Source organism: Bidens hawaiensis, unplaced genomic scaffold, assembly GCF_021521415.1.
Source record: "Bidens hawaiensis isolate Kalapana, Puna unplaced genomic scaffold, B.hawaiensis_p1.1 tig00001685_1, whole genome shotgun sequence".
Classification (NCBI taxonomy): Eukaryota; Viridiplantae; Streptophyta; class Magnoliopsida; order Asterales; family Asteraceae; genus Bidens; species Bidens hawaiensis.
The window spans coordinates 1,033,105-1,059,696 of record NW_027491095.1 but is presented as its reverse complement, the minus strand read 5'-3'; the positions used below and the strand labels follow the sequence as shown (position 1 = coordinate 1,059,696).

The 26,592-nt window shown below is 34.6% G+C and overlaps 1 protein-coding gene and 3 pseudogenes across 3 annotated transcripts; 1 reads left to right on the top strand and 3 right to left on the bottom strand.

Moving 5' to 3' along the window:
* The first annotated feature begins 4,106 nt into the window (after positions 1 to 4,106).
* LOC143591987 (putative serine/threonine protein kinase IRE) lies at positions 4,107 to 9,767 on the top strand. The gene is made up of 16 exons (XM_077072023.1): positions 4,107 to 4,278; positions 4,469 to 4,542; positions 5,215 to 5,346; positions 5,429 to 6,589; positions 6,658 to 6,830; positions 6,923 to 7,145; positions 7,257 to 7,349; positions 7,435 to 7,575; positions 7,661 to 7,753; positions 7,894 to 8,101; positions 8,193 to 8,278; positions 8,370 to 8,510; positions 8,842 to 8,898; positions 8,971 to 9,141; positions 9,235 to 9,315; positions 9,399 to 9,767. The coding sequence occupies exons 1-16, from the start codon at positions 4,107 to 4,109 to the stop codon at positions 9,516 to 9,518; spliced, it is 3,126 nt and encodes a 1,041-aa protein (XP_076928138.1). The 3' UTR covers positions 9,519 to 9,767.
* Positions 9,768 to 10,517: 750 nt separating this feature from the next.
* On the bottom strand, positions 10,518 to 14,358 carry LOC143590985 (actin-related protein 2/3 complex subunit 5A-like; annotated as a pseudogene). Its single transcript, XR_013145590.1, has 5 exons — positions 14,312 to 14,358; positions 12,697 to 12,866; positions 12,550 to 12,622; positions 10,899 to 10,998; positions 10,518 to 10,822 (listed from the first exon to the last, which is right to left on the bottom strand). The product of XR_013145590.1 is annotated as an actin-related protein 2/3 complex subunit 5A-like (transcript).
* Positions 14,359 to 16,617: 2,259 nt separating this feature from the next.
* Positions 16,618 to 17,169, bottom strand: LOC143591977 (pectinesterase 2 pseudogene; annotated as a pseudogene).
* A 3,030-nt stretch (positions 17,170 to 20,199) lies between these two features.
* Positions 20,200 to 22,764, bottom strand: LOC143592754 (pectinesterase 2-like; annotated as a pseudogene). Its single transcript, XR_013145979.1, has 2 exons — positions 21,652 to 22,764; positions 20,200 to 21,016 (listed from the first exon to the last, which is right to left on the bottom strand). The product of XR_013145979.1 is annotated as a pectinesterase 2-like (transcript).
* Positions 22,765 to 26,592: the final 3,828 nt, after the last annotated feature.

Sequence of the window (26,592 nt, the reverse complement as noted above, 5' to 3'; positions counted from 1 at the left end):
GGTTTTACGGGTGACGGTCGGCCTAGACCGGGTGACCGATAAAACTCATTTTTTATTAAACCCCAAATGAAATGTGTGTTAGGATGAGATTACCATTCCATCCCCATAGGGCCATAACAAAATGGCAATAACATGATACAATTATAATATATGATATAGAGCGCTAAGTCTTTAAACATGGTCGGCCCATAACATGTGCGTGGTGTGTGATCCACCCGTTCACCGGAACCCAATATTTATAATTCAAAACCCAATAACCCTTTAATTTAATACCCAATAACCCTTTAATTTAATACCCAATAACTTTCTAAAACACAATAATCTTTCCAAAAATTTAAAATCAAGTAACATACATATTAGCCACTTTAAAGTTCAAGCCCATCAACCCAAGCAAAGCGACACTTTTAAGAGCATACGAGCATTTGCACCTGCGTCGTGTATCGCAATTGCGACGGGTTTGTCTTAGGTCATCGCGTAGCGCGACCGCATGCTTAGAGTATTCCAGATTTTATGGATACATTCTTACCGAGTCAACCCATCTATATTTTATACACACTCAATAGTTTAATTATAAGGTTATGTTAAAATACAAAGAAACACAAAAATGAGAAAAGTGAGAACTGAGAAGTATTTGTGGCTTAAAAACTCTTGAAAAATTCAAAAAAAGAAGAAAATCATAACTTAAAATATAAATTAAAAAAAATAATAAATATTAAAATAAAAACTAAAATGTTTTCCCTCATCGTTCTCGTTAAAAAGAAAAAAAAGACACCATGACTTCATTGTGTTGTGTTTTTTTTTTCTCTACATTGTGTCTTTTTTCTCGATATTGTGTATATTATTCAAGTTTTGTTATATTTTGTGCATTGTGTTTTATTTTGTGATCTAAAGACATAACATATCGCAAATTATAACACAATGCCGAGCAAAATATAACACAGCGTTAAGTCATGTAACACAATACAATGATAAACAAAAAGACACAACACAATGATAAATAAAAAGACACATTTTTCGTTAATTTTTTTAGTTTGAACAAGAACGACGGCTTAAACATTTTAATTTTTTTTAGTTTTTTTATTTATATTTTAAGTTATGATTTTTTACTTATTTTTATACCACAAATCCTTGTTATTTTTGTGTTAGACCCATAAACTATGTCCGGTTTTACCGGCTCCTCGATGTCGTGTCGTTTGGCGGGGGTGGGGTTGGGTTTTATCCGGGGAATCCCTCAATAGGTGGACCGCTAGGGGCTCCGTCTGTCCGTACTCGTGGCAGGCTCGGGCTACCTTTAGTCAATGGGGGCCGCGTACGGATTACCTGGCGTTACTTAGTTGGCCGTTCCAGAAAAATAATAAATAATAATAATAATAATAATAATAATAATCTACCTATATAATATTCACGCAACTGAGTAATATTCCCGGGAGTTTCCACAAAATCTTCAATTTAGTTTTAACTAAAATTTTTCAAATTGCCACATGGCATTTTCTAACTTTTTTTTTTCATTGTTATTTAAAAAAATCATATATTCACCAAAAACATCAATTCTTTTCAACAAACATTCTTAAAAAAACCTAAAGAGCATTTTGGGTAAGTTTTGTTTACAAAACAAAATATTGTTTTAGATACTTAAAGATGATTATTAGACCACTCCCATCGGTGGCTTTTGATAAAGAGTCGGTCGGCTGTTTTCTAAAAAAAAATTTGAAAATTCAATAGCCCGACCAACCAAAGTCAATCTAAGTCATTTCACCAACCTTGGTTGGTCAATTTTTCATTATTTAGTTGTTTTGTCACAATGCACTATATTAGGTTCATTATATATTCGTGTTAAATAAAACTTATGAAATTAAAATTTTCATAATATCTTATTCAAACTTAAAAAATATAGATATTTTATTGTAAATTTTGAATTCACAAGTTTTCCCAAACAAAAAATAGCATATAATATTTACGTAGTTTGATATTTATGATCACTTTTTTATTAATAATGTTTTTAATATATATGAAATAAATAATGAAGATATATGAACACTCAGAATGGGCCGTCTTCAAATAAGTATTAGTTTTTAATTAAAACAATTAATTCTAATTTTTTTATTAACTTTTATAGAATAGAGTACATAATTTTATTTTTTTTTAATTTTCCATTATTTTTTCAATACAATAAAACTTATCACAATATATATTTTATTGAATTTAAAGTTAGATTGGTTGGGTTATGAATGAGAGTGAAAAATTGTGTTTAATTGGGTTGTGTAAGTGGAGGAGAGAGATATTAGTTATTTAATGAAAAGTTGGGTTGGGTTTGGCTGTGAATGTAAATAACCTTAATATTTTTTTATTATATCCCATGGTATTATAACGGCTTAACACTAAACATAACATAACGTACATAATTCCCCTATTTATTTAACATATCCAGATTTATGGTGTCTTATATATATTCAAACATAACTAATGTCATGTGTATTGATTATACCCGTATTAACGGTATTTCAAAATTAAGTCGCTCTAATTTTATTTACTATAACATTACTATAACATAGTTACAACAGGTAAGGATTTAAAATTCAATTTCCATTTTTAAAATCCTTTATATTATATTTGAATATGAATTTATAGCTACATAAATTAAAGATTTAAGCTTTCCTGCATACATATTGTATATTCTGCTGTCATTATTTTTTGTTGTTTATTGTGTGCATACATGCTTCTTAGATTGTTGCAAGGGCAACGGAAATGTAAAAAATTATACATCTTCTACCATCTTTATAATACACGATGAGTTATAATTTGGCATGTGCATTATATTTTGGTTGTCTCTTATTAATTTTGGTTGCATCATGAGTGGTGATATAGGCTATGACAATTTATTTTGCTTAATCATATTGAGATTTAAAGTGGCAGTATGTTTGCTTCTCTTTTCATAATTCTTTGTTCATGTTTTTGTTTTGGTAACCTGGATGTTTGAATGTTAAATATGAGTTGATAGTCAATCATGTCTTTCATTAATAAAGGATGCCATTTAGAAGTTTTATGCAATTTTGATTACTACAATAATTGTTTTATAGTTGTTAAGTATTTTTTTTATAACTATTTCAACTGGCAATTAGCATTTAGACAATTTTTTAGAATGTGTACATTTTGGCAATTAACTTAAAATGTGACGTTTTTTTATATGATCTTTTATTGATTTCGGTTTATTATTATATGATTTTGTTGAACTGGGTCTTTTTTACATGATTTATGTTGGTGTTTTCAAATTAAAAAAAAGTTTTGTAAAAACGTTTGTTAACTACTACAAAATACTGATGTTTAATTTTATAAAACTAATACTAATGTTGAAGTTTATTAAGACACAAGGTTGATTGGTTAAAAGTCAAAATTTAGAATTAAGCAAGTTTTTAACAAAGAACTTTCATAATTTTGACGAAAAAAGAGTCTTTTCTTAATTTAGATTGGTTAAATCCAGGGTTAAATGTATTCAAAATTTCAATTGCAGCAAAAAATAAGAAAAACAAGAAGAGTTTTTTCCAAATTTTGATGACAAAAGTCTTTGTCTCAGTTTAGAATGGTTAAATCAAGGGTTAAAATGCATTCAAAATTTCAATTGCAACAAATAAAAAGAAAAAAAGAAGTTAGGTGACTTGTGAATAGTATTTTTTTCATGTTTCATATTTTATAATTATTTATACTATGCTTTACCGAGTATTTTATATTATTACAAACCCGTGTATTACACATGTTCTAACCTAGTATTAATAATAAAGGTGTTATCAAGTGAAAACTGAAAATGATAATAAAAGCTTGGTATATGACGGACGTGGAGATTTAAATAAACCCCTATTTTACCGCGAAAATCTCATCGACCTTCAAACAAAATTAAATTCCCCAATTTGATATGATCTAAGATCTACATTAATAAAACCTAGAAATCAAATCATCATCTTCATAATAATAATAATAATAATCACTGAACAACACGATCATTTATTTATTTACATCCTTTACGTAACCAATTATATATCCCTAATCCAATCACAATCTTCAACAACGTACATTCTAATAATAATAATTCCGAAACGTCTTTCATTCGTGAAATGAGCGATAACAATGATCGAGACGGAGATAATGATGATGATAACAAAGGTACGGCGGAAAATTGTGATGGTCAAGTCGTCGACGAAGCTCATACCACTGCCACCGCACAGTTACCCGATTCCGATACACACAAAAATATTCAGCAGCCTGCAAAAGCACCTGCTGATTCAGGTTTCATATTGTTTATATACAGGGTTTTTATGATTTACATACACTCCTGTTATGATAACTGATATACCGAACATGTCGGTTTTGTTTAGGTGAAACCTCATTACTGAACCGAACCGTGCTCACCATCTAATTATTCAACTTCTGTAATTAGATGCAGCTTTTGATTTTTATGAATTGTTCTTTTGTCTAGGTAAGAAAGTGTCATGGGGACAGTCTAAGTCCTTAAACGTACAACTATCATATGCATATGATCCTGGAATGGAGGTAATAATTAAAATGATGCTGAAAATTCTTTAAAATAAGCTTGTTAATTAAGACACATTTGGCCAGACACTAAAAGCCTTGATAAGCCATAGAGTAGAAGTGCTTAGGCTCCAGAGGTGCCTAAGTATCAGTGTCTTGGCTCAATCCTAGCCTATAAGTAGAGTCGGCTTCAGCGTAGCTAAGTAGAGTTGGCTTCAGCCTAGCCCAATCATTTCCCTTTCGGCTCCTATGTAGTATGTTCGTGACACATGTAAGAAAAAAGGTTCAAACACGTCAACTTTCCATTGTTTTCAGTGTCGGCCTAATGCTACTTAAGGGGTGTTTGGGATTGCTTATTTTCACCAACTTATAATTTATTAGTTTTTTGAAAAGTAATAAGGTGTTTGGTATTTCTTATACTGTGAGAGTAAAAGTTTCATAAGTTACAATGTTGTAACTTATTAACTTAATAAAAAGTTATAAGGAGGTAAAATAAGGAATCCCAAACACCCCCTTAATGGAGCTTAACCTTCTTATATGTCTTAATATGATTGGCCTATATTCTTCATTGACTAGTTTTGAAAAATGAAATTTTTTAGTCAAAACGCCTGATTTATAAATTTTTCCTTTATATTTTCTGCTTAGTCAAAGGAATATGAGGTTCATACTGATTCTATTGTGTGATGATTTTAGGGCATTAATGCAGCTTTCACCAAGAGCGGTAAGAAGAAAACTCCTGATATTAAAAGCTTCTCTCATGAACTTAATTCCAAAGGCGTACGGCCTTTGCCTATATGGAAACCTCATGCACAAGGACATGTAGAGGTACCTGCTTGTTTATCTTTTCTGATCAACCTTATGATAATGAAATTTCTTTATTCAATCTTACAATGCGTGTCATCTTCAGGAGATCATGGTAATGCTCAGGGGAAAGTTTGAAAAACTGAAGGAAGAAGTCAACTTTGACCTTGGTATATTTGCTGGCGATTTACTTGGGATGTTTGAAGCAACTACAGAATCTCATCCAGAATGGAAAGAGGTGCTGGAGGACCTGTTAATAATGGCTAGTAAGTGTGCAAAAATGACACCTAGTGAATTCTGGTCCAAGTGTGAAAGCATTGTTCAAACTCTAGATGATCACCGCCAGGATTTACCCATGGGTATTCCCAAACAAGTCCATACTCGTCTCTTGTTCATACTCACTCGATGCACACGACTTGTGCAGTTTCACAACGAGTGTGGTCATGAAGATAGCCACCACATTTTGGGTCTTCATCAGCTTAGTGATCTTGGTACATATACAGAACATGTTACAAATATTACACATAAAACTTCATTAGAAAAAACTGAAGTTATTGAGGCAAAAGCCACCAAGGAACATGATGTGGACCAAGAAACTGACAAAGCTGTTGCTTCAACTTCATCCACTGTTAAAATAATATCTTCTTGGAAGAAGCTTCCATCGCCTTCAGTAAGGAGTTTAAAAGAGCATTATGCTCTTGAGGTAAACGTTCCATCAAAGGACTCATCTGACAATCTGAAACTTAAAACCGAGCATTATCATGCAGCTTATGAGAGTTCGTTAATATGCCGAATATGTGAAGTTGAAATACCAACTGTACACATGGAGCAGCATTCTAGAATATGCACTATCGCCGATAGATGTGATTTAAAAGGTTTAAGTGTTAATGAAAGACTTGAAAGAGTTGCACAAACTCTTGAGAGTATCATTGATTCATGGACGCCAAAAGCGGCTGACATGGCAGTTGGAAGTCAAGAAAGTGGGAGAATATCTCCATCTCGTATATCTGAAGATTCGTACCCGTTATCACCTAAGAACCACAATATATCTTCTCATTGCTCTGGGGATCTACTAGAAGATTTTCATGATGCAGAAGACTTCCACAGTTTACCTAACATGACTTGCAATACACGTGGGAGTTTGATACCTTTTGCGGGCAAAGCGTTATCAGCTGGATGTTTAACTCCCAGAACACCAAGAGCGAACCAAATTGAATTATTCATGAGTGGAAGGAAAATGGTATCTGAACATGAGGACTATCAGCAGGTATCTTAATGTTCTAAATTTACTTAAGCTTGTTAATGGTTTCATACAATAATATAATCACATCACAGATACACAAACTGTTGGAAATTACTCGATCTCTGGCCCACATAAACACTAATGACTACAGTGCACTGGATTTCATGCTTGATTGTTTGAATGACCTCAAATATGCGATTCAGGACAGAAAGGTGGATGCCCTAGTTGTTGAAACATTTGGGAAACGTATTGAGAAACTATTACAGTGAGTGGATTTTTGCACACCACATAAAGGTCGAATATGAAATACTATGATCTAAAACTAATGAGCAATTGTTTAATATTTGAATATGACAGGGAGAAATATGTAACACTTTGTGGGCAGATAAATGATGAAAAACTAGCATCATCAAGTAACTTGGTCTATGAAGAGAGTCTGCATGCTAGCCCTGCAAGTTCATACTCTAAAGATCGGACGTCTATTGAAGATTTTGAAATAATAAAACCGATTAGCAGAGGTGCATTTGGGCGAGTTTTCTTGGCTAGAAAAAGGGCAACAGGTGATGTATTTGCAATAAAGGTAAGAACTTTATGTCATTGAAAGTAAGTAAGAAGATTATAATATTGAATTTAGGACAAAAAAAAGGCAATCTTTGACCTAAAATAACTTATTTTGGAATTAGTATTGCAGGTTTTAAAGAAGGCTGATATGATTCGTAAAAATGCAGTTCAAAGCATTTTGGCCGAACGTGATATTTTGATATCGGTTCGCAATCCTTTTGTGGTAAGTTCATACCTTATAAGTTTGTTTTATTAGATCTTTCCAGAACTCTTAACTCACTGAGTTGATTACCGTTTGACATAAACAGGTTCGCTTTTTTTACTCCTTTACATGTAGAGAAAATCTATATCTGGTGATGGAGTATTTGAACGGTGGAGATCTTTTCTCTTTGTTGAAAAATTTAGGTTGTTTGGAAGAAAACATGGCGCGCGTATATATTGCAGAACTCGTGAGTTACTTGCTCTCCTTTTTATCCATCTTTAATTAATTCATTCCAAGCGTTCATGTATTTTGATATTGACTGATGACTTCAGGTTCTTGCATTGGAGTATTTGCATTCTTTGAATATAATTCATAGAGATTTGAAGCCAGACAATCTGTTAATCGGTCCACGTGGCCACATAAAGGTCAACATCTCCTTTTCTTTATGATTGTGATCTTATTATTATTATTATTATTATTATTATTATTATTATTATTATTATTATTATTATCATACAAATTATGTGTTTTACTCATCTTATAATTCTAATTCGCTTTTTTACAGCTGACAGATTTTGGGCTATCAAAGGTTGGTCTGATAAACAGCACGGAAGACTTGTCTAGTTCAACAACCATCAGGACTGCTATATTTCAGGATAATGAGGTCAAAGAAGAGTTAAGATCTGCAGTTAATAACGAGCAGCGCCAAAAGCTTTCAGTTGTTGGCACTCCTGATTATTTGGCACCCGAAATACTTCTGGGCATGGGACATGGTTGGAGATTCTAAATTTGTATCATATATGCTTTAATTATAAATTTCATTTTCATGGTTATATATCTTTCTCTTTATATATATACTTGCAGGCGCAACAGCTGATTGGTGGGCTGTTGGTGTTATTCTTTTTGAGCTACTTGTAGGGATTCCACCATTTAATGCAGAATCTCCACAGGCATGTTATCTCATAACAAAAGCCTTCATATGCTATGTCACAACTTTTTCAAAAGAAGCTTATTGTAATATAGGACTTTGATTTGGTGCAGCAAATATTTGCCAACATTATGAATCGAGAGATACCGTGGCCTCAGGTTCCTGAGGATATGAGCAAGGAGGCGTATGATTTGATAGACAAGTTGCTTATTGATAATCCGATTCAACGCCTAGGTGCAATCGGGGCTGGAGAGGTAAATTAATTAAAACCGTCTTTATATAATATTGTTTAACAAAAACCGTAGAGGATGCAAGAGGTGCACAAAACGGGTTCCGGGCCTAAACTGGTTTGGGTTGGGTCAAGAGAAGTCAAAACCGGGTTCAGCCCGATTTCAACCTTACGGGTCGGGTCAGCTCCAATACAGGGTCTAGTTCCTGAACCAGTTTTTTTGTGCGCCTCCGGATGATACCTCATACTGGGCATGGTTCAGTAAGCTTCGACCCCTTATGTTTGACCCGCTTTCCTTTTATAACATTACAATATAAGCCTATGATTCATGTTGTTACTTACCATAAAATTAACAGGTGAAGAGCCACCATTTCTTCAAGAATATTAACTGGGACACACTCGCAAGGCAGAAGGTGACCAAATCTAATAATTTTTCAGTATAAGTTTTATTTAAAAACAATCTAAAATAGTATTATATATTGCAGGCAACATTTATACCATCTGCTGAACCACTTGACACCAGTTATTTTATGAGCCGCTACATTTGGAATCCAGAAGATGAACACATTGACGGAGCTAGCGACTTTGATGACATGTCGGAATCAGACAGCAGTAGTTGTAGTGACAGCTTTTACAGCAACATGTTAGATGAAGTGGTATATATATATATATTGTCTGTCACATAATTTGTACAATTTATTAATTTAACATATACATTGTTTAATTAACTTGCTTTGTTACTTGATCAGGGTGATGAATGCAATAACCTGGCAGATTTTGGTGGTCCACCTCTTAATGCCAATTATTCGTTCAGCAATTTCTCGTTTAAGGTTAGCTGCGTGTTATCATAATAATAAACATGCACATATGTCGCAAACTAATACAAAATTTTGCTATTTGATTTTGTAATCAGAATTTGTCTCAGTTGGCTTCCATCAACTATGATATGCTTATAAAGAGTGCTCAAGATGAATCCTTAGAAGACACAAAACCAGATGAATCCATAGAAGACACAAAACCAGACGCCCCATGACAACCATATACGATGTAAATATATCGATGATTTTGTTCTTCAAACTCTCGAGTGCATTATAAGATATCTAATAAATGGAATTATGCTATGAACTTTTGATCATGTGTATATTCTTATCAGTTAACTTTTTACAAATTTTCAAACCGGAGTATAAAAGGCACACCAGTTGCAGGAAACAAATTATATATCTATATTAATAGTGCAATTTTAAAGTTTGTCCCGTTATCATCAGCCGTTTTCACACACACACACACATATATATATATGGAAACTGATTTATAAATGAAAAACAAGGTGGCACCGGGTGGGCCAGTGGGATGGGGTCGAATTTTCAGGCCGATTTGGTTATAATTTTTTTTTTCGTTTATTTACAACTTTGATCAATTGGTGATTTTAGTTCCTGGTTTTGGGAGGAGATCCTTTGGGTTGAGTTCTTCTGTTTAGCTTGTAACATTTTTGGTTTTTTTTTTTTTATCAATTTTTAAAGATTTAAACTTTAATTTAACACAGTTGTAAGCTGATTTGTCCAAAACTTGGAACATAAAATTCACGGAGCTTGATGTTTTTTTAATTGTATTTCACGGATATAGCATGAGTGTAACATTGATTGTAGCTAAGCGCATCTTTATAATAATTATTATTATGCCCATATTATAAGTTGCCTATGACCATTAAAAATACAATAGATACATATTAACAGGTGTGTTATAGTTGCTCATTGATGTGTTAACACAATGCATATTTCAAAATAATTGTTACGATTGTTGATTATATATACAACGTGCGAGTATAAACATGTTAAAGGTAACGTGTGCACAACTGTGTTGCACTTCAATTAATCCCGCTGGATTTGTTGGACCCGTGAGTTTTCTCTAACGGATTTTCATGGTCATCGACATAAAACATAACACTTTGTGACATTACAACATTGGCTAAATGCATTATGCATATAGTCAATGCTCTAAATATTGACTATCATAAAGTTTGACATTTGATCTTCTTTTAAACATGTTGATTTTGTCTATAAATTAGAAAATGTCAACAATATGTCTTAAGACTGACCCGTGTGAAAACCGCTAACATAGAATAATGGGCAAAAACATAAAGAAAGACATGTGACTTATTTTGCACATAACATCACGCTTATTAAAAACGGGAATTACATAAACTAAACGGTATTTACAGGATCACTGAGTGCTCGAAGAATGCATCCAAGACCCGCTCTCTGTGTAAGCTTTTCATGAATCCGCAGGCATTGGTCACAGGTGGGGCGATCGCCTGTAGACAACCCTCTATACAAATACCTGTCGAGTTATCAAAACACGAGTTTATTTAAGTTTTAAGTTTTATTTTGTGAACTTTATAAACCGAAGGACTAACTTCATGAGAATGTCATAGTACTCGGGGTCCAAAGACGAGAACATAAGATCCACATCCTTGATCCCATTAATGCTCTGTGCACCACGATCCAATCCGCGGACTACAAACAAACCAATAAGACAAATCACAACTTTATCTAATAAGAATAAAGAAAAAGGTCATTTCATTTACAACATATAATCGCACATAAGACTTTGAAGCTAAAAAGAGTCAAATGTATTTTGACAAAATTACAGGTTTATCAACATGAAACAAGAACAGCTTGTTTGCACTGCACAACCAGGAGAAGTACATTTCATTTATAACATAAATATAAATATTATCGGCCTAGTTGAATGGGTTTTCCTAATCAAACGACAATATCAATTTAGACATTGAAGCAAAAAGGTCAAAATAATTCACATTTAGCCAAAAAGCACAACTTCATCCAACATGAAACAAGAACAGCTTAGTTGAACAATTAATAGAAGTAGTTCATTTCATTCATAACATATGTATTCACTACCCACTTGAATCGGTTATCAAAATCAAATGCCAATATCAATTTTTGACTTTGAAGCAAAAAAGAAAGTCAAATAAACTCACATCTAGCCAAATCACAAAATATCTAATATGAAGCAAGAACAATATGCTTGATCCAAGAGACAGTTCAATCAGTTTTCCCAATCAAATGCCATACCAATGTTGACTTTTAAACAAAAGAAAAAGTCAAAATAACTCACATTTAGCCAAAATCACAAACTTTATCTAAGATGAAACAAGAACAGTTTGCTTGCACAATCATAAGATATTCGTTTCACCACTGAGATGACCCGTTTTCCAAATCAAATCCCCATATCAATTAAATAAAAAGTAAAAAACTCACATTTAGCCAAAATCACAACTTTATCCAACATGAAACAAGAATAGCTTGTTTGAACAACCAAAGCCACAACTTCATTTACTACTCTACAACACATATATTCACTGCCTGGTCAAAGCTGTTTCGCCAGTCTCAATTTCGACTTTCAAACCAAAAAGTCAAAGTAACTCGCATTTTGAGTCCATATTAAAACAAAATTCACCAAACGGGAATCAAACAAACAACACAATGCTAGAATCAAGTAGAGACGAGCATGTGCCGGTTCAGTTTTGGGACAAACGAAACCAAAAACCGAAATGTCAGTTTTTGAGTTTCTGAAAACCGTTGGGTTAGGTTTTTTTATAGTTATTATTAAAAACACTATTATAACTTAGTTAAAATTTAAAAAAAAAACATATCCAAGAACTATAACTTTTAGTAGGATCGGGTTTGCCATTCAAAAGGGGGTGGCGGCGCAACTTGTTGCCCGCTTACCCACGTCTCTATTGTAATTTGATCCTTTTGTTCAACAAAATCCAAAATTCCGGTTTGCTTTGTTTCGGCTTTAGTCACACACAAAACCAAAACCGCACCAAAAATTCAGTTTTTAAGAAAACATAAAAACAACCAAACCGTCTCTCAGCGGTTCAGTATTTTCAGTTTCAGATGGGTTTTTTTGGGTTTCATGGTCACCCCTAAAAGCAGAAACGAAATCCAAGAACCTAATAATAATAATAATAATGTCCCACCGAAATCAGATGTTGTAAATTCAAAATGACTGAATTAGGGTTATGAAAAGAGAAACCTTACCTTGCATCTTTCATCTCTGGTTTTGGGAGGAGATCCTTCGAGTGCAGTCTTGAGGGCTTCAACAGGCTTGTATCTGTTTCATTATATTATTATTATTATAGGGTTTCGATCTAACTGTTGAAGAATAATAGAAACTAACTGACTGACTGTTTGAGTAAAGCCTCGATCTTGCGTGATTTATGTTCGATCCTTGTGATGATTGCTTCTGCGTTGTCTGCTTCCACATGTTCTCCCATGTTTCCCCTCAATTTTCTCTCTCACTTCTAGGCCCAGATAGATAGACAGATTTATAGATTGATAATAAACATGTTTCACAACTTCAGGGGACTATACCAAACTTTTTATAGAAAATTCCCAAAATAGGCGCTTATAAATACGTTTTTCAGGTTTTAGGTGTCATTTTCAACAGATTCCCAAAATATGTATTATAAACTAGTCGTGACGAATAGTTTATGATACCCACGAGTAGTTTGTATAATCAATTAAAACTAGCCACGTGTCTATAAACTATCCGTAACGACCAGTTTCACTAATCATCTACTCGTAAAGATTAAATAAGTTTAAAGCCTCGTAATCAACGCCCACGAGTAAATAAGATATCCTTTAGTCGCGACGAGCAAATTATAAAACCTTAAAAGTGACGAGTAGTTTATCAAACTAACCACGACGATGAGTTTGATTACCAAATGCATCTAACCGGTTTGTTTTACAAAACACTAAACGGAATGGTTAGTTTGTTTGGTCAACTAGTCGTTACGAGTAGATATTGGTCAACGATTACTTTACATTCATTATACGAGTATTTTATTGGTAGTTAACTCGTCTCGATAAGTTTACCTGGTAAACATTACACGTACGAGTAGTTCATATGTAGTTAACTCGTCGTGACTAGTTTACCTTGTTTACATTCTCGATACGAGTATTTTATTAGTAATTAACTCGTTTTGATAAGTTTACCAGATTTACATTACCCATACGAGTAATTTATTGGTAGTTAACTCGTCGTGTCTAGTTTACCTTGTTAACATTCCTATACGAGTAGTTAATTAGTAACTAACTCGTCTTGGCTAGTTTAAGATAACAATCTACTCGTCTCCTTACTTTATAGTCTAAACTAGTCGTTACAATGTTGTCTCGACCAAAAAGGATTCGTTAGAGACCGAAGGAGACGAGTAGTTAAGAAACCCTAGCCAAGACGAGTTAAGAAACCCTAGCCAAGAACAATCATAAGATGTTCATTTCACCACCAATCGTCTGTCTGTTTTTATTTCGATTCGGTTATTCCGGTTTAGTTTTTCCGGTTTCCGTTGGATTTTTTCGGTTTCACGTCCACCCCCAAATCCAAGAACCTAATAATAAAAATATAATAATAATAATAATATCCCTCCCACCCAGATCAAATCTCAACTAATCCAACATCAATTTGGGTTATGAAAAATGAATTAAAACCAACCTTGCATCTTTCATCTCTGGTTTTGGGAGGAGATCCTTCGAGTGCAGTCTTGAGGGCTTCAACAAGCTTGTATCTGTTTCATTATATTATTATTATTATTATTATTAGGGTTTGGATCTAACTGTTAATAATAGAAACTAACTGACTGACTGACTGACTGTTTGAGTAAAGTCTCGATCTTGCGTGATTTGTGCTCGATCCTTGTGATGATCGCTTCTGTGTTGTCTGCTTCTTCATGCTCCCCCATTTTTCCCTCAAACTTTTAGGATCAGATAGATAGATAGATAGATAATAAACATGTTTCACAACTTCAGGGGACTATATCAAACTTTTTATACATACTTTTGTTGGACTCTAACAAAATGACAAACAAAAGTTACATCTACTTATAAGTGTTTGTTAACTATTGATTCAGGCCGGTTTAATTGGTTACCGTATACATCATGATTTAATTAGAATTCTACTAATTCCATAAATCATTGTTGTTGTGATGTTATTTTTTTATTGTACATCATGAATTTATAAAATTGTATTAAATCTAGAAATCATAACTATTAAGTCTTAGGCAATGTTTTGGATTTCTTATTTACATCTCATTTTGACTAAAATAAAGAGTTTTTGATAAGTTATACTTTTCTAACTTATTAAAACTCATTTTTCCTTCTTTAAAAACTTAAAAAAGTCACATTACCCAAACACCTTTTTAACTTACAAAAGTTGATAAGCTATAAGGAGGTAAAAATAAGGAACTCCAAACACCCCCTTAGTTGATGCTTTTACAAGAAGCTTAAAATATGATCATTTTAGTAGCACGGGTCGTCTAACGAACCCTGGTGTAGGATGAGCCTGGTACAGTACTTGTGTCCGTACCTGTATCCGATTTTACGTGTACCGAAAATCAACAAAAAAATGTACCAAGAGTGTTTTAAAAACCGTTTCGTACCGGCCGGTTAAACCGGATTTCGAATAGGTAGCCGGTATTTAAAGCCCGATATTTTTAGACGGTTTCTAGAGCATCGAGCAGCTGGTTTTTAAAAATATCGCTTTAAACCTACATACCGGTTTTAAGCCCAATAGCTTTTTTGATATTTTTTGTGGTCCATATTTATTAAAAATGACTTTTAACTTGACAGATAATATTAAAACGAGTAAACTATGCCATAAACCTATTGCACGCTTTTATTTTTAGAAAACTTTGTTTGAAAATCAAGTATTTTTATATTATTTTTTATTATGAATTAGTTTTTGGGTTATTTTTATTATTGAATCATGTATTTATGGCTATTTTTTGAGTTGAAAGTTATCTTTACATAAAATTATGGGGTAAATTATTCAATCGGTTGAAACTCCCTGTTCAATCGGTTGTACAATTTTTTAACCCAATCCGGTATAAGTAAGATATCGGTTTTTAAAACATTGCGAATAACCGTAACAAATTTTTCGGTATGTTACGGGTACGGGTATTTTGGTACGGTACCCGTTTTTGAACCACTTTGTCTTTTTTATTTTCAAATCTTAACGATTTAGAAACCGGTCGAGTAACAACCAACATGAATTAGTCTGGTACTCGTACAGGTACGTGACATGTACCAATTTAGTACAAGTACCAAATTGGTCGTTGATTTAATGATCAGATGGTATTGAAGAACCAAATCCAGTTGTTGACTTTAAGTGATATGCTTAGAGATGTTCAACGAAACCGGTTCCTGGAACCGAACCGGTGGACCCGAACCGGACCCGAACCGTTTTTTGTAGGAACCGGACCCTATCTGATTCAACCCGATGATCCGTGACCGGTTCTTGCATTTCTGAGTGGGGGCGGGTAGGAACCGGAACCGAACCGGAACCGGTTCTGGAACCGAACCATCCGAAACCGGTTCCTAACCGTTTTTTTTGGCCGTTTTTTGACCGTTGTGGTCAAAAATAGCCGTTTTTTGGCCGTTTTTTGACCGGTTACGGTACTGGAACCGGGTTAGGAACCGGTAAGAACCGGTTAGATAGGTTAGGGGTCCAAGGGTGGGAGAACCGGTTCGGTTCCCTAACCGGTTCGAGCCTGGAACCGGTTTAAAAGGGGGTTTTGAATATAGGAACCGGTTAGGAACAGGTTCCGGTTCCTAGTCCCAAACCGTTTTGAACATGCCTAGATATGCTTGTTTGTTCGAGTATTGGATGCTATATTATCTAATATTGAAGAATCGTTTGGTGCTTGTTTAATAATAACATGGTTAGAGAATTTATTTTATATACCAAATATGAAGAATCCAAATTAAACCCATACATATTCTAAACAGATACAAAATACCAAACGTACACGTGTCGTACCCGTATATGTACCCGATTGTACCTATACCAAAATTCAACAAAAACGAGTACCGATATCCGTACCGAATATGCTAAATATGTATGGGTATGGATACGTTACGGGTACGAGTACGGATAATTGGGACAGAATGCTCATCCCTAACCTGATGTAAAAGGTACGTGAGTTCGAGAAATGAGAATCATAGGATTTAATAATTACACTTTGTATTCCAAATCTGTGATCTTGAAACATTTAAGTGGATGACTTAGTACAAAAGTCTTAGTTTTTTTTTTGAAAGAAACTTGAAATATGATCATTTTAGCAGCGCGGGCCGTTTTACGAACCCTGGTGTAAAAGGTATGTGAGTTCGAGGAAGCCAGTGATTGCCTTCAATGAAATTGCGAACCGTGAAAGACCCTGCGGTCTTTGGATCTTTTATAGCATGATAATGAGACCACGTGACCCTTTTATCGGTAGAAGAACCCGGTCCATAATTCATGTACTCTCCACAATAAGCAGTCTTCCAGAACTCTTTCCAACTATTAAGCCACCCTTTCGGGTCCACCCAGTGATCGAGAAAAGATTGCATATAAATGGTCCTACTGTGTCCAAACCATGGTCTTCCTAGGAAAGCTTTGTTATAGCGACGAAGATCAGCGGCAGAAGTTACCGTACACCCTTGGAACGAATATCCAGTGGGCTCATAAGGGCTGTTTCGTCCGTGAGCCGTCACTACTAACCCTCCTCCCCGTGGCGGTTTTCGAAGAATGATATTACAATCTTGAAACACCGCGAGAGCACCCACAAAAATAAAATCTATAGTTCCATATATTTGACATTCTTTGTAGAACTGTTTAAAAGCCATGGTAAGAAGTGTGTCTTGGTATCCCTCAAAGCTGCAACGGTAAAAGGCTGATCCAGAACTGTTGCCAACTATTAAGCCAACCTTTCGGGTCAATCCATTGATCCAGAAAAGATTGCATATAGACGGTCCTACTATTTCCAAACCATGGTCTTCCTAGGAAAGCTTTTTTATATTTACGAAGATCGGCTGCAGCAGTTACCCTACACCCTTGGAATGAGTATCCAACGGGCTCGAGACGGCTGTTTCGTCCATGAGCCGTCACTACTAACCCTCCTCCCCGTGGCGGTTTTCGAAGAATGATATTACAATCTTGAAACACCGCGAGAGCGCCTCCAAAAATAAAATCTACAGTTCCAGATATTTGGCATTCTTTGTAGAACTGTGTAAAAGCTATAGTAAAAAGTGTCTTGGTATCCCTCGAAGCTGCAACGTTAAAAGACTGATTTGTGGGAGGACGAGAGGAGTGCCAACGCTTGTGCTCCCCCAGGCCCCGCTGTGTTCCGGAATGTAATGTCTCTGGCGATCAACTTATGGCTCCAGACTTCTGCATTAACACAAACACAAAAGGTTAACTTGATCTTGATGTATATAACACTAGCCGTTTATACCAAACAATAATGTCTGTTTCGGTCATAAGATGTTTATACATATTTTTGGGGTCTGAGTGGAGACCTACAAATAGTCACCACTCACACTCGAACACACTTAACTGATCCACAGCTTGTGTGGCAATTTCAACCCCAACCTAAAATGCGAGCCAAACACGACACGAATTAATCAAGTTATGGGTTGAAATATCTAACCCGTGGTAACACGTTTAAAGAATTGTTTGAGTGCGAGCTAAAATGTTTAATTAAACAAGTCATGTGTTTAAGCTGATTTATTTAATCCGTTTAGTTAAACAGGCTGCCCACTAACTTGTTTAACTCATTTTCTACAACCCACCGATTTAATTAACACGTTACAATTTAAGTGTCACCCACCAATCCGTTTGACATGTCTAAATAAATGGCTCATATTCTTGTGACATGATTTTAAATATGTATAGGTTATGGTTGATGTATTTACAACAACTATGGAGTTAAAATAACATTAACATAACCAAGTATATATATGAGTAGAAGTGAACTAACTAAAAGTTGCCGATCCCTGCAAATCACCAGCCTTTGATGTATAGAGCGTGTCACCACCGCAATGCCTATTTCCGGTGATGATCGTCTTACCTATTCCGTCACCATACATAGTGATATACTGAAATGTCACCGGTACATCTACGTAACCATTATAAACACCAACTTTCACGTAAATCACATACCTCCTATTTGGCTTCCGGTTAACTGCGGAATTCACCGCCTCTTGAATCGTTCTAAAATTTTCTGAACCATCACGAGCCACCACCGCGACGGGCCTTTCAGCCGCCAAAACAGCAAACTTATATCCGTCGCTAATATTCAAATCAATGGGTTCATTTACAACATGACTACGTGTGGTATTACCAACGGCAGTACTCATAGATAAAGAGTTGAGTATTAGTTTTGTCAAATTGGCGGATATTGAAGGTAACAAGGGGTTGCTCATATTAATCAACTCGAACCCCTTTTCGCAGACGGTTATGTAGGTTAAACCCGCACTGAGCCATGTTTGGACGTCAAGCGGGGTCGGTTGACCGTCAAGCTCACGGTCATGGGCATTGTCAGGGTATAGGATCATGTTAAGTGTGGACACGATCCCGTCAAAGTAGTTTACACAGCTGCCCCACAAACTTTTTCCTGGGACATTTGCGGTCGCAGGCTCGATGTTTTGGATTTGTTTCAAAGCCGTAAGGGCTTCATTAACGGCGGCTTTTACGGTCATGTCTAGGAATTGGTTTGCGGGTATGGTGGTGGTGGCGGGGTGTAATCCCGCGACGTAGTGGTTGCATGTTTCGTAGTGTGGGGTTTGATGGCACCACCAGTTTATGGTAGGTTCCGATGAGCATGAAATGATGAAGGAAACGAAGCAAAAGAAGAGTGTTGTAAGCTTCTTGGTCAAAGCCATGTCTGGGTTAATTTGGTGATGTGTGAAGTTCTTGAAACATATGGTATTTGTAGTCATGTAATTTAATGGTACTGAATCTTCGACTTTATGATTTATATATCTTCAACTTTATGATTTGTATATTTGGTTTAGTATTAACAATGGTCAAAGATAATGCAATATTAGAAAATTTAGTGTTGCATTATAAGTACTTTATTTATTGTGTTATGAATATTGTGAAATTGAATTTAAAAGGGAAAAAACTTCAAATTTCAAATATATATTACTGTTTAAAAATTAATGACACATCTATAGTAACAATAATACTTAGTAAATTTTATCTATATCAAATTTAATAGTATGAGAGGGTAAGATGTAGACAAACATTACATCTATCTCTGAATACAACACTTAAACGATACATTAAAACTTGTAGGCTGTTGACTAGGAACTTGAGTTTTAAATAAAATGTGTTGCAATTTTAATTCTATATCTATATTATCTAATAAATAAAAAAATCTTGCATGTCATTTGTCGTCTTCATATTTCCCGTTTCTCTGTTTTTTTATTACATACATCTCTCTTTTTATATAATGATATATTATAAAGAAAACGTTAATTGTACAAATAAAACACATTTATTTTAAATTATTTTTTATACTAAAAAACTTTAAAATTTAATTATGTAACTTTTGCTTTCAGTCAAATAGTAAAAAAAAATCATAGGGTTTAGATTATCGATCCAACTTAATTCTTGTGTACACATCCTTTGTCTTATCTTTGAACAAAAGGCAATCTTCACAATTCCAACCCAATAACTTCATGGTTACTTTAAGAGTTTAAGATTCACCTCTAATAAAAAATACTTAAGTTGTGCGGTATACTTCACAGTGAGGATTACGTACCGGTGACGTGAGGCCTTTTCTTTTTTTCTTTTTGTTTTTCTTTATATAAATTGGAGGAGTGGTGGAGAATAACTTATACGGGGTTGAGAGGTGAGGTTGAATGAAAGACGACACCTTATGGATATAACTATTCAGAGTAAACACTTATTACATGAATGAAAGAAATTGTAACAAAGAAAATAAGTATAAACCAACAAATACACAAATTACCCAACAAAAAGTTCAACTAAAACTTAAAGTCCGGCATGAAACGGCACACTAGTGCCCGGCAACCACGACTGCCCAGTGATAAAATTCGCAACTGTAAACCGAGAAGCCTCGTTTGAGTTGGTGATAACCCGGTACCCCACGCCACTTCACTCTTCGGCTAGTCGAAGATCCTGGTCCTGTATTCCTATACTCTCCATAATACAAAGTATTAAGAGCAAAGTTCCCATCCCATTCTAACCATCCAGCCGGGTCCACCAAACTGTCCATATAATTTTTCAAGTAAACCGTTCGAGAATATTGCTTCCATGGTCGGCCCAAGAATGTTTTAAACGAGCTCAAGACCGGTTTAAGGTCGGATGCAGCCATGATTCGGGAATTTTGAATAACAATCCCGGTGTTTTGGTTTGAGTCAGTTCGGCCTTGGGTCGTGATGTTGATCTTTTGGGAAGTCATGGGTCGTCTTCAATAAATCATGCAGTTTTGGAAAACCACGGCCGCGTTGCCGAAAATGAAATCGACGGTGCCGTAAATGTAGCATTCTTTGTAGAATTGTCTTTGGGAGTGGACATAGAGGGTGTCTTGGTATCCTTCAAAACCGCAACGGTAGAAGACCGATAGGTCTGAGCCGGACCGCAGAGCCACTGCTTGGTGGTTCTGAGGGCCGGCAATGTTGCGGAATGTTATGCCTCGGGCGATGAATCCAGACCCGGTTACAACTGTTGTTACATGGAAATAAAAGGTGTGAGAACACTATCAACTTAATTATATATATAGAATATTATACAACATTTACATAACCTTTTTCAATATCTAATATCTTTTAAAATCTTAATACAAGGTTTTGATTTATTGTTTGTGTTACACATCAATATATTTTTACTAAAACGAGTGGTATAGTATTTTATATAACTTAACTTTTATAAGGCGAGAACAAAAATACAGTGTTTTGAATACAACTTTATATCTCATATTAAAATGTAGAAAAAGATGTGTATTTAGAGTTTTAAAATATAGTAGATATTATTTGGTAATGAAAATGTCAAAAACTAATGTAGTATATTTTATTAGAAAAAATAAATTCTTAGGAAGGATACTATATTTCAATTATTTAGTTATGAGATGGGACGGTTACTTTAAATCCAAAGAATATTAATTTGAAGACATTTAACTACTAGGAATTATAACTCAGTTTCGCTTTTTTGATTCTTAAGCAAGAGATGTCATAAATTTTTTTAAAGAACTTTCTGCATTGATTGGAACACAAAACCATGACTTTGTTTTCCCTTTGTCAAAAAGTCGTCTTCTTTATGTTTAGTTTAGAGATATAAAGAAATAGAGAACGGCTACTTACTGACGGTGCCGGAGTTAAACGTGGTGGAGCCGCCTCCGACACTCCGGCTGCCGGTGATGATGGTGTACTTCATCCCATCACCAACAAGCATAATATTCTTCATTTTGTTACCAATCTCAATATTCTCCCTATAAACACCTTTCTTTATATAAATAACAAACCTCCCACTCCCACTCCTCTTTGCCGCGGCATCAATCGCAGCCTTAATCGTCTTATAATTCCCCGAACCATCTTGAGCCACCACAATGTTCATTCGTGGAGCTGTGGTTTGCAAAAGTTTTCGATCCCCGGGCTTAATCCTACTAGGAAACCCATCTTTATAAGTCTCCACGGGCGTCTTTGAACCATTGTTAATAGCCAAAGTATTACTAATAAGCTTTGTTACATTATTATTCATGAGTGGCAACATGTAGTCCGAAGCGTTAACCTCCACGAACCCAGCCCGACAGGTCTCGAGGTTGGTTAGTGCAGTGCTAAGCCATGTTTGCGCATCAAAATCGGTGCACTTGGTGGTTGGGTCTAGTGTTTGATTTAATTGCAATATTGTGTTTTCGTATAGCTTCAAGCAGTCAGCCCAAGCAGCCTTTTCTCGCTCGTTACGACATTTTTGACCTAGCCATTTGGTGTGACTCTCGGCATTAAGTGCTCTTTCCATGGCCAACTCCAAAGTCATTTTCTTAAAGCCAGATTTACCCATAACAAGACCGAGTTTGTGCGGTTTGTTGCGCATGAAATGCTTGCATGGCTCAGGGTTCGGTGTTTTATCGCACCACCAGTTCACGTCGTTCGGTATGGCTAAGGAAAACCATGGAGAAATGGAAATGGTGAGGAGTATGAAAAGGGGGATGTTCATTGCCATTCGTGTGTTGGTGTTGTGTTTGTGAGATGTATGGTATATTGTAAGACTATTTATAAGGTTTCAATGTACGAATTATTTATTGTGACAAAGTTGACATTTGACAATGTCATCAATTCTAAAACTGGATGTGGATGGTAGAAGAATGATTCTCCTATAAACCAAACTGTTTCTAGGTGGTGTGTGATTGGATACATGAGTTTACTACGTGTATTGTTACATATATAATGATTAAACTAATATAGTCAACTAAACAAAGATGAACAAATTAACTAGGGACAATTATATATATAACAAATGTAAAGATTTGTATGCATCATGATTTATACATTTTGCATTAAGGTGTATTTTTTCAATTTTTTCATGACTTGTACATTTTGCATTAAGGTTTTTTTTTTTTCAATTTTTTCTCTTTTATTTTTCATCATATAGTTTTCATAGTTTATTTTTAGTCCCTATACCTTATAGTTTTTACAAGTTTGACACAAAGTATGTTTCATTTTTAATCTCAACAATTTTCTACTTTCAACGTTGTTCTCTAATACTTTTCATCTTTTACAAAATTTGCAATTTAATGTTTTAGTCTAAAATTTGCAAATTTACACGCCGCAACACGCATGTGTGTGTTGTTCAAGGTTCTTACGTCTATCTTCCTCATTCAACTTTTCGGTCATAAGACGACTTTATTATTATTTTTATGTTTTATTTTTCGGTCTATTTTTCATGTGTTAAAAAGCCACCACAAATGGCCGTGATTGAACGTTTTTAGGTCTACTTTTCATTCGGTTTAACAATCCCACCACAAAGCACGTATCCAACGCCCCCGGCCCATCAACACATGGGTTCGAAAAATGTTTCAAGATTACTTTTTTTTAATGGTTTTCACCCCACCTCAACACGGTGGGGCTTAATACTAGTATATTATAAACGTAAACACCTAAATATTAAAATAGAACCCTAATGCAATGTTAATATAAGTGCACATATATTAGAGTTCCCATCACTGATCTCCTTCATCCGAACCTATTCAACGGTTAACGTCCCTGCTAACTCCATGACTGACTCAATGGTATCCGGTTTTGCTGCCATCACGATCCCTGATTTTTTGCGCTAGACCTCGAATATACTTGTTGATCTTTTTTTGTCTCGGGTGTCACGAGATGAGCCCAATAGGTGGCGGGTCCCCAGACGGTTAGCAACCAGATTGATTTCAAAATACTTAACACAACAAAAGTAAATTAACATAAAACAAAATCTGCATTTCCTTTCATTACTAACAATACAAAATAAAGTTAATTATCCAAACGTAACACTTGGTTTCCAAAGCAGAACTTGTCTAAAGCGCATGTTAACCATGGGTCTAAACAAAATTGATTTAAACAAAAGTCTTAATTATTCTTAAACTTTCACCAATCAAAATTCCTAGCTTTCGGTTCATATATATATGACTTCTTAACGACCACCTTAGAGACATGCTTAAAAAGACAACATCGGAAAAAGCTGATGACAACATCTAACGGACATGGTAAACAAGTCAATACATTAGTCAACTTTAAATCTTATATCATATGTTTAATCCCACAATTAACCAACGGATGTTGTGTTTTCACTAGTTCATGTATTGTCCAAAACTATATAATATATGTGCCCACAACAGGGCGCGCACACGATCAATGCTATCCTAAGTGCACAACTAGCTCGAATACTACCTAAGTGCATCAAGTAATCTAGTTCATAGCGTGTTTGAAATTACAACATTCTTTTCAGTTTTTGAAAGTTGTTAACATATATTCACCTATTTCGGTCTTGAGTGTTTTGGTCTTACTTCATCAGGGTCGTCTAGGTTAACAGTCTCGGACTAGAATCAAGCTTCGAGTTTAAGGCATTTGGAAAGTAATCCGGATCATTATTTAAGTTAAGACTTAAGAACCTTTCATTATATGCGGGAAATTGGTTTCGGGGTTCAAAAAAGTTATTTTAGATAAATTTGGTTTTCAAAATTTGTTATTAATGGACTGTGTGAAACTATGGTACTCATCGATTAGATGATTTGTCTAATCAGACTATTATATATAGATTCCTAATTAAACTGAGTTTTAAAGTTATTAAACCTAACAACATTCTATCAAAAGGCATTATCGATGCATATCTTTAAACAAAACATAATAGTGACCAAGGACCAAGGTTTAAAATTACTTTTAAAATAAATTGATTAATCAACCTAATTACAGGATTCAACCTGATTCACAACAACAAACTCATACAAACCGTCACATCATCGTCACATTATATTTCAAACTTCAAAAACCTATTTTTTTTATCACAACAACAAACCTTCACAAACCCCATTAAAAAAATATTAAAGTTGTATATATATGTTATATGTTTGTGTGTATGTGAGAGAAATGACCACATCATTAGGTTTTTCCTATATTGCTTCTACAAACTTCCTACAAACTTTGAAGGCATATTCTACCTCCACAACAAGGAGATTTTGTGACTAAAAAGTTTGTCACTTTTACATACATAGATTCAAACCTTGGATTTTGTAGTCCATTGTGGATACTCTTACATAGATTCAATATTTACACCTACACGACTTGTACTATTCATTTGGCACTAAAACCACATAATTGCGCAGTTTAATTTCAGTAGGCCTCTTTTTAATATATATTTTTTCAATTATTAAACTAAATATTACATCATCCCGTTATTAAAACCGGCCCGGTTGATGAACTGGTTGACTAGTGAACCAATAGATCGGTCGATTTGCTATCCGGTCTAGTTTTAAAAATTCTTGCTCAGAATTTGTATTCTAATTAATCATAAAAAATATGATGGATATATATGTTGCCGTTCACGGACGTTGACTTTCTTATTTATATATAGGTCGATCATCGATATGTTGCTTGTTGCCTTAAAACATGGGAGTGGGCACCACGAACACGCGTTGACCAAGACAACCAACGTGAGCCCAACAAAATCCCATCATGTTATATATCCCAACGTACTTAAGTTTTCATTTAACGGCTGTTGGATGCCTCCCATGATATTATTGTTGCAAAGGATCTAAAATCCTTGTATACAAACACTAAAATCGCAGGTCCACTTTTTTATTTTTTTTCTTTCTTTTTAAAAAAAATATAAACGAATTTTAAAATCAGGTTTCTTTTTCGTTAATTAAAAAGAAAATTGCTTAGTATTATAGCACGTAGAATTTGAGAGATTGAGAGTTGATGTTCACTCATGTATACCACAATACTGAAGAGGTGGATCACCCATGCTTCGATTGTAACCTCTTGGCTGTAATTTGGAGTTGGTTTTGCTCGTGAATATTGTAGTATAGCTCTAAAATAATATATGTTATGGTGGTATTAATTTGAAAAAGATTGTAGGCGTTCTGAAAAAAGTATACCTCCGCGTTAAGTATATGAAATATCAACAAACCAGTTATATGACGATAATATCCAGGAAGCGAGTCAATTAATCATAAATAGACTTATACTATTTTAATAGCCGACTTAGAATTTAGAAAACCCTTGTAATCAACTCATCATTAAAAATTAATAATACTAAAGGGCCCATTGAATTGGCTTAACTTGACATGGTTTTGCAACATGAAACAGAAAGGAAGAAAAAAAAAGAAAAGAAAAGGCGCAAAAAGAGTTGTCATAAGTTATAATCGTAGTAACAACGTTGGAAAAAGGATCCACCATTTAGATACCCTATCTTGTGTCTCACAATCCTCAATCTATATATAATACCGAACAACAACCAAAGAAAACAAATAAAACTTAGATGAAGCTTTCAATCATAAAAAAATTAAAAATCAAACTGTTAGATATATAAATACTATAAACAAACCAAACTAACTTATGCTCACCTTAATCATTACCGACGGTGGTTAACCTTAATTAATTTGCACAAGTTTCATGAATACTCTAATATGTCCAATCAATCATAAGTATATATATTCCATTGTTCATAGTTTGTTCTTTCATATCATCCACTTAATTAACTTTTTTGACACACCCTAACCCTAACACAAGATCGCGAATGTGAATCAAAACATGAATCCAGGACCA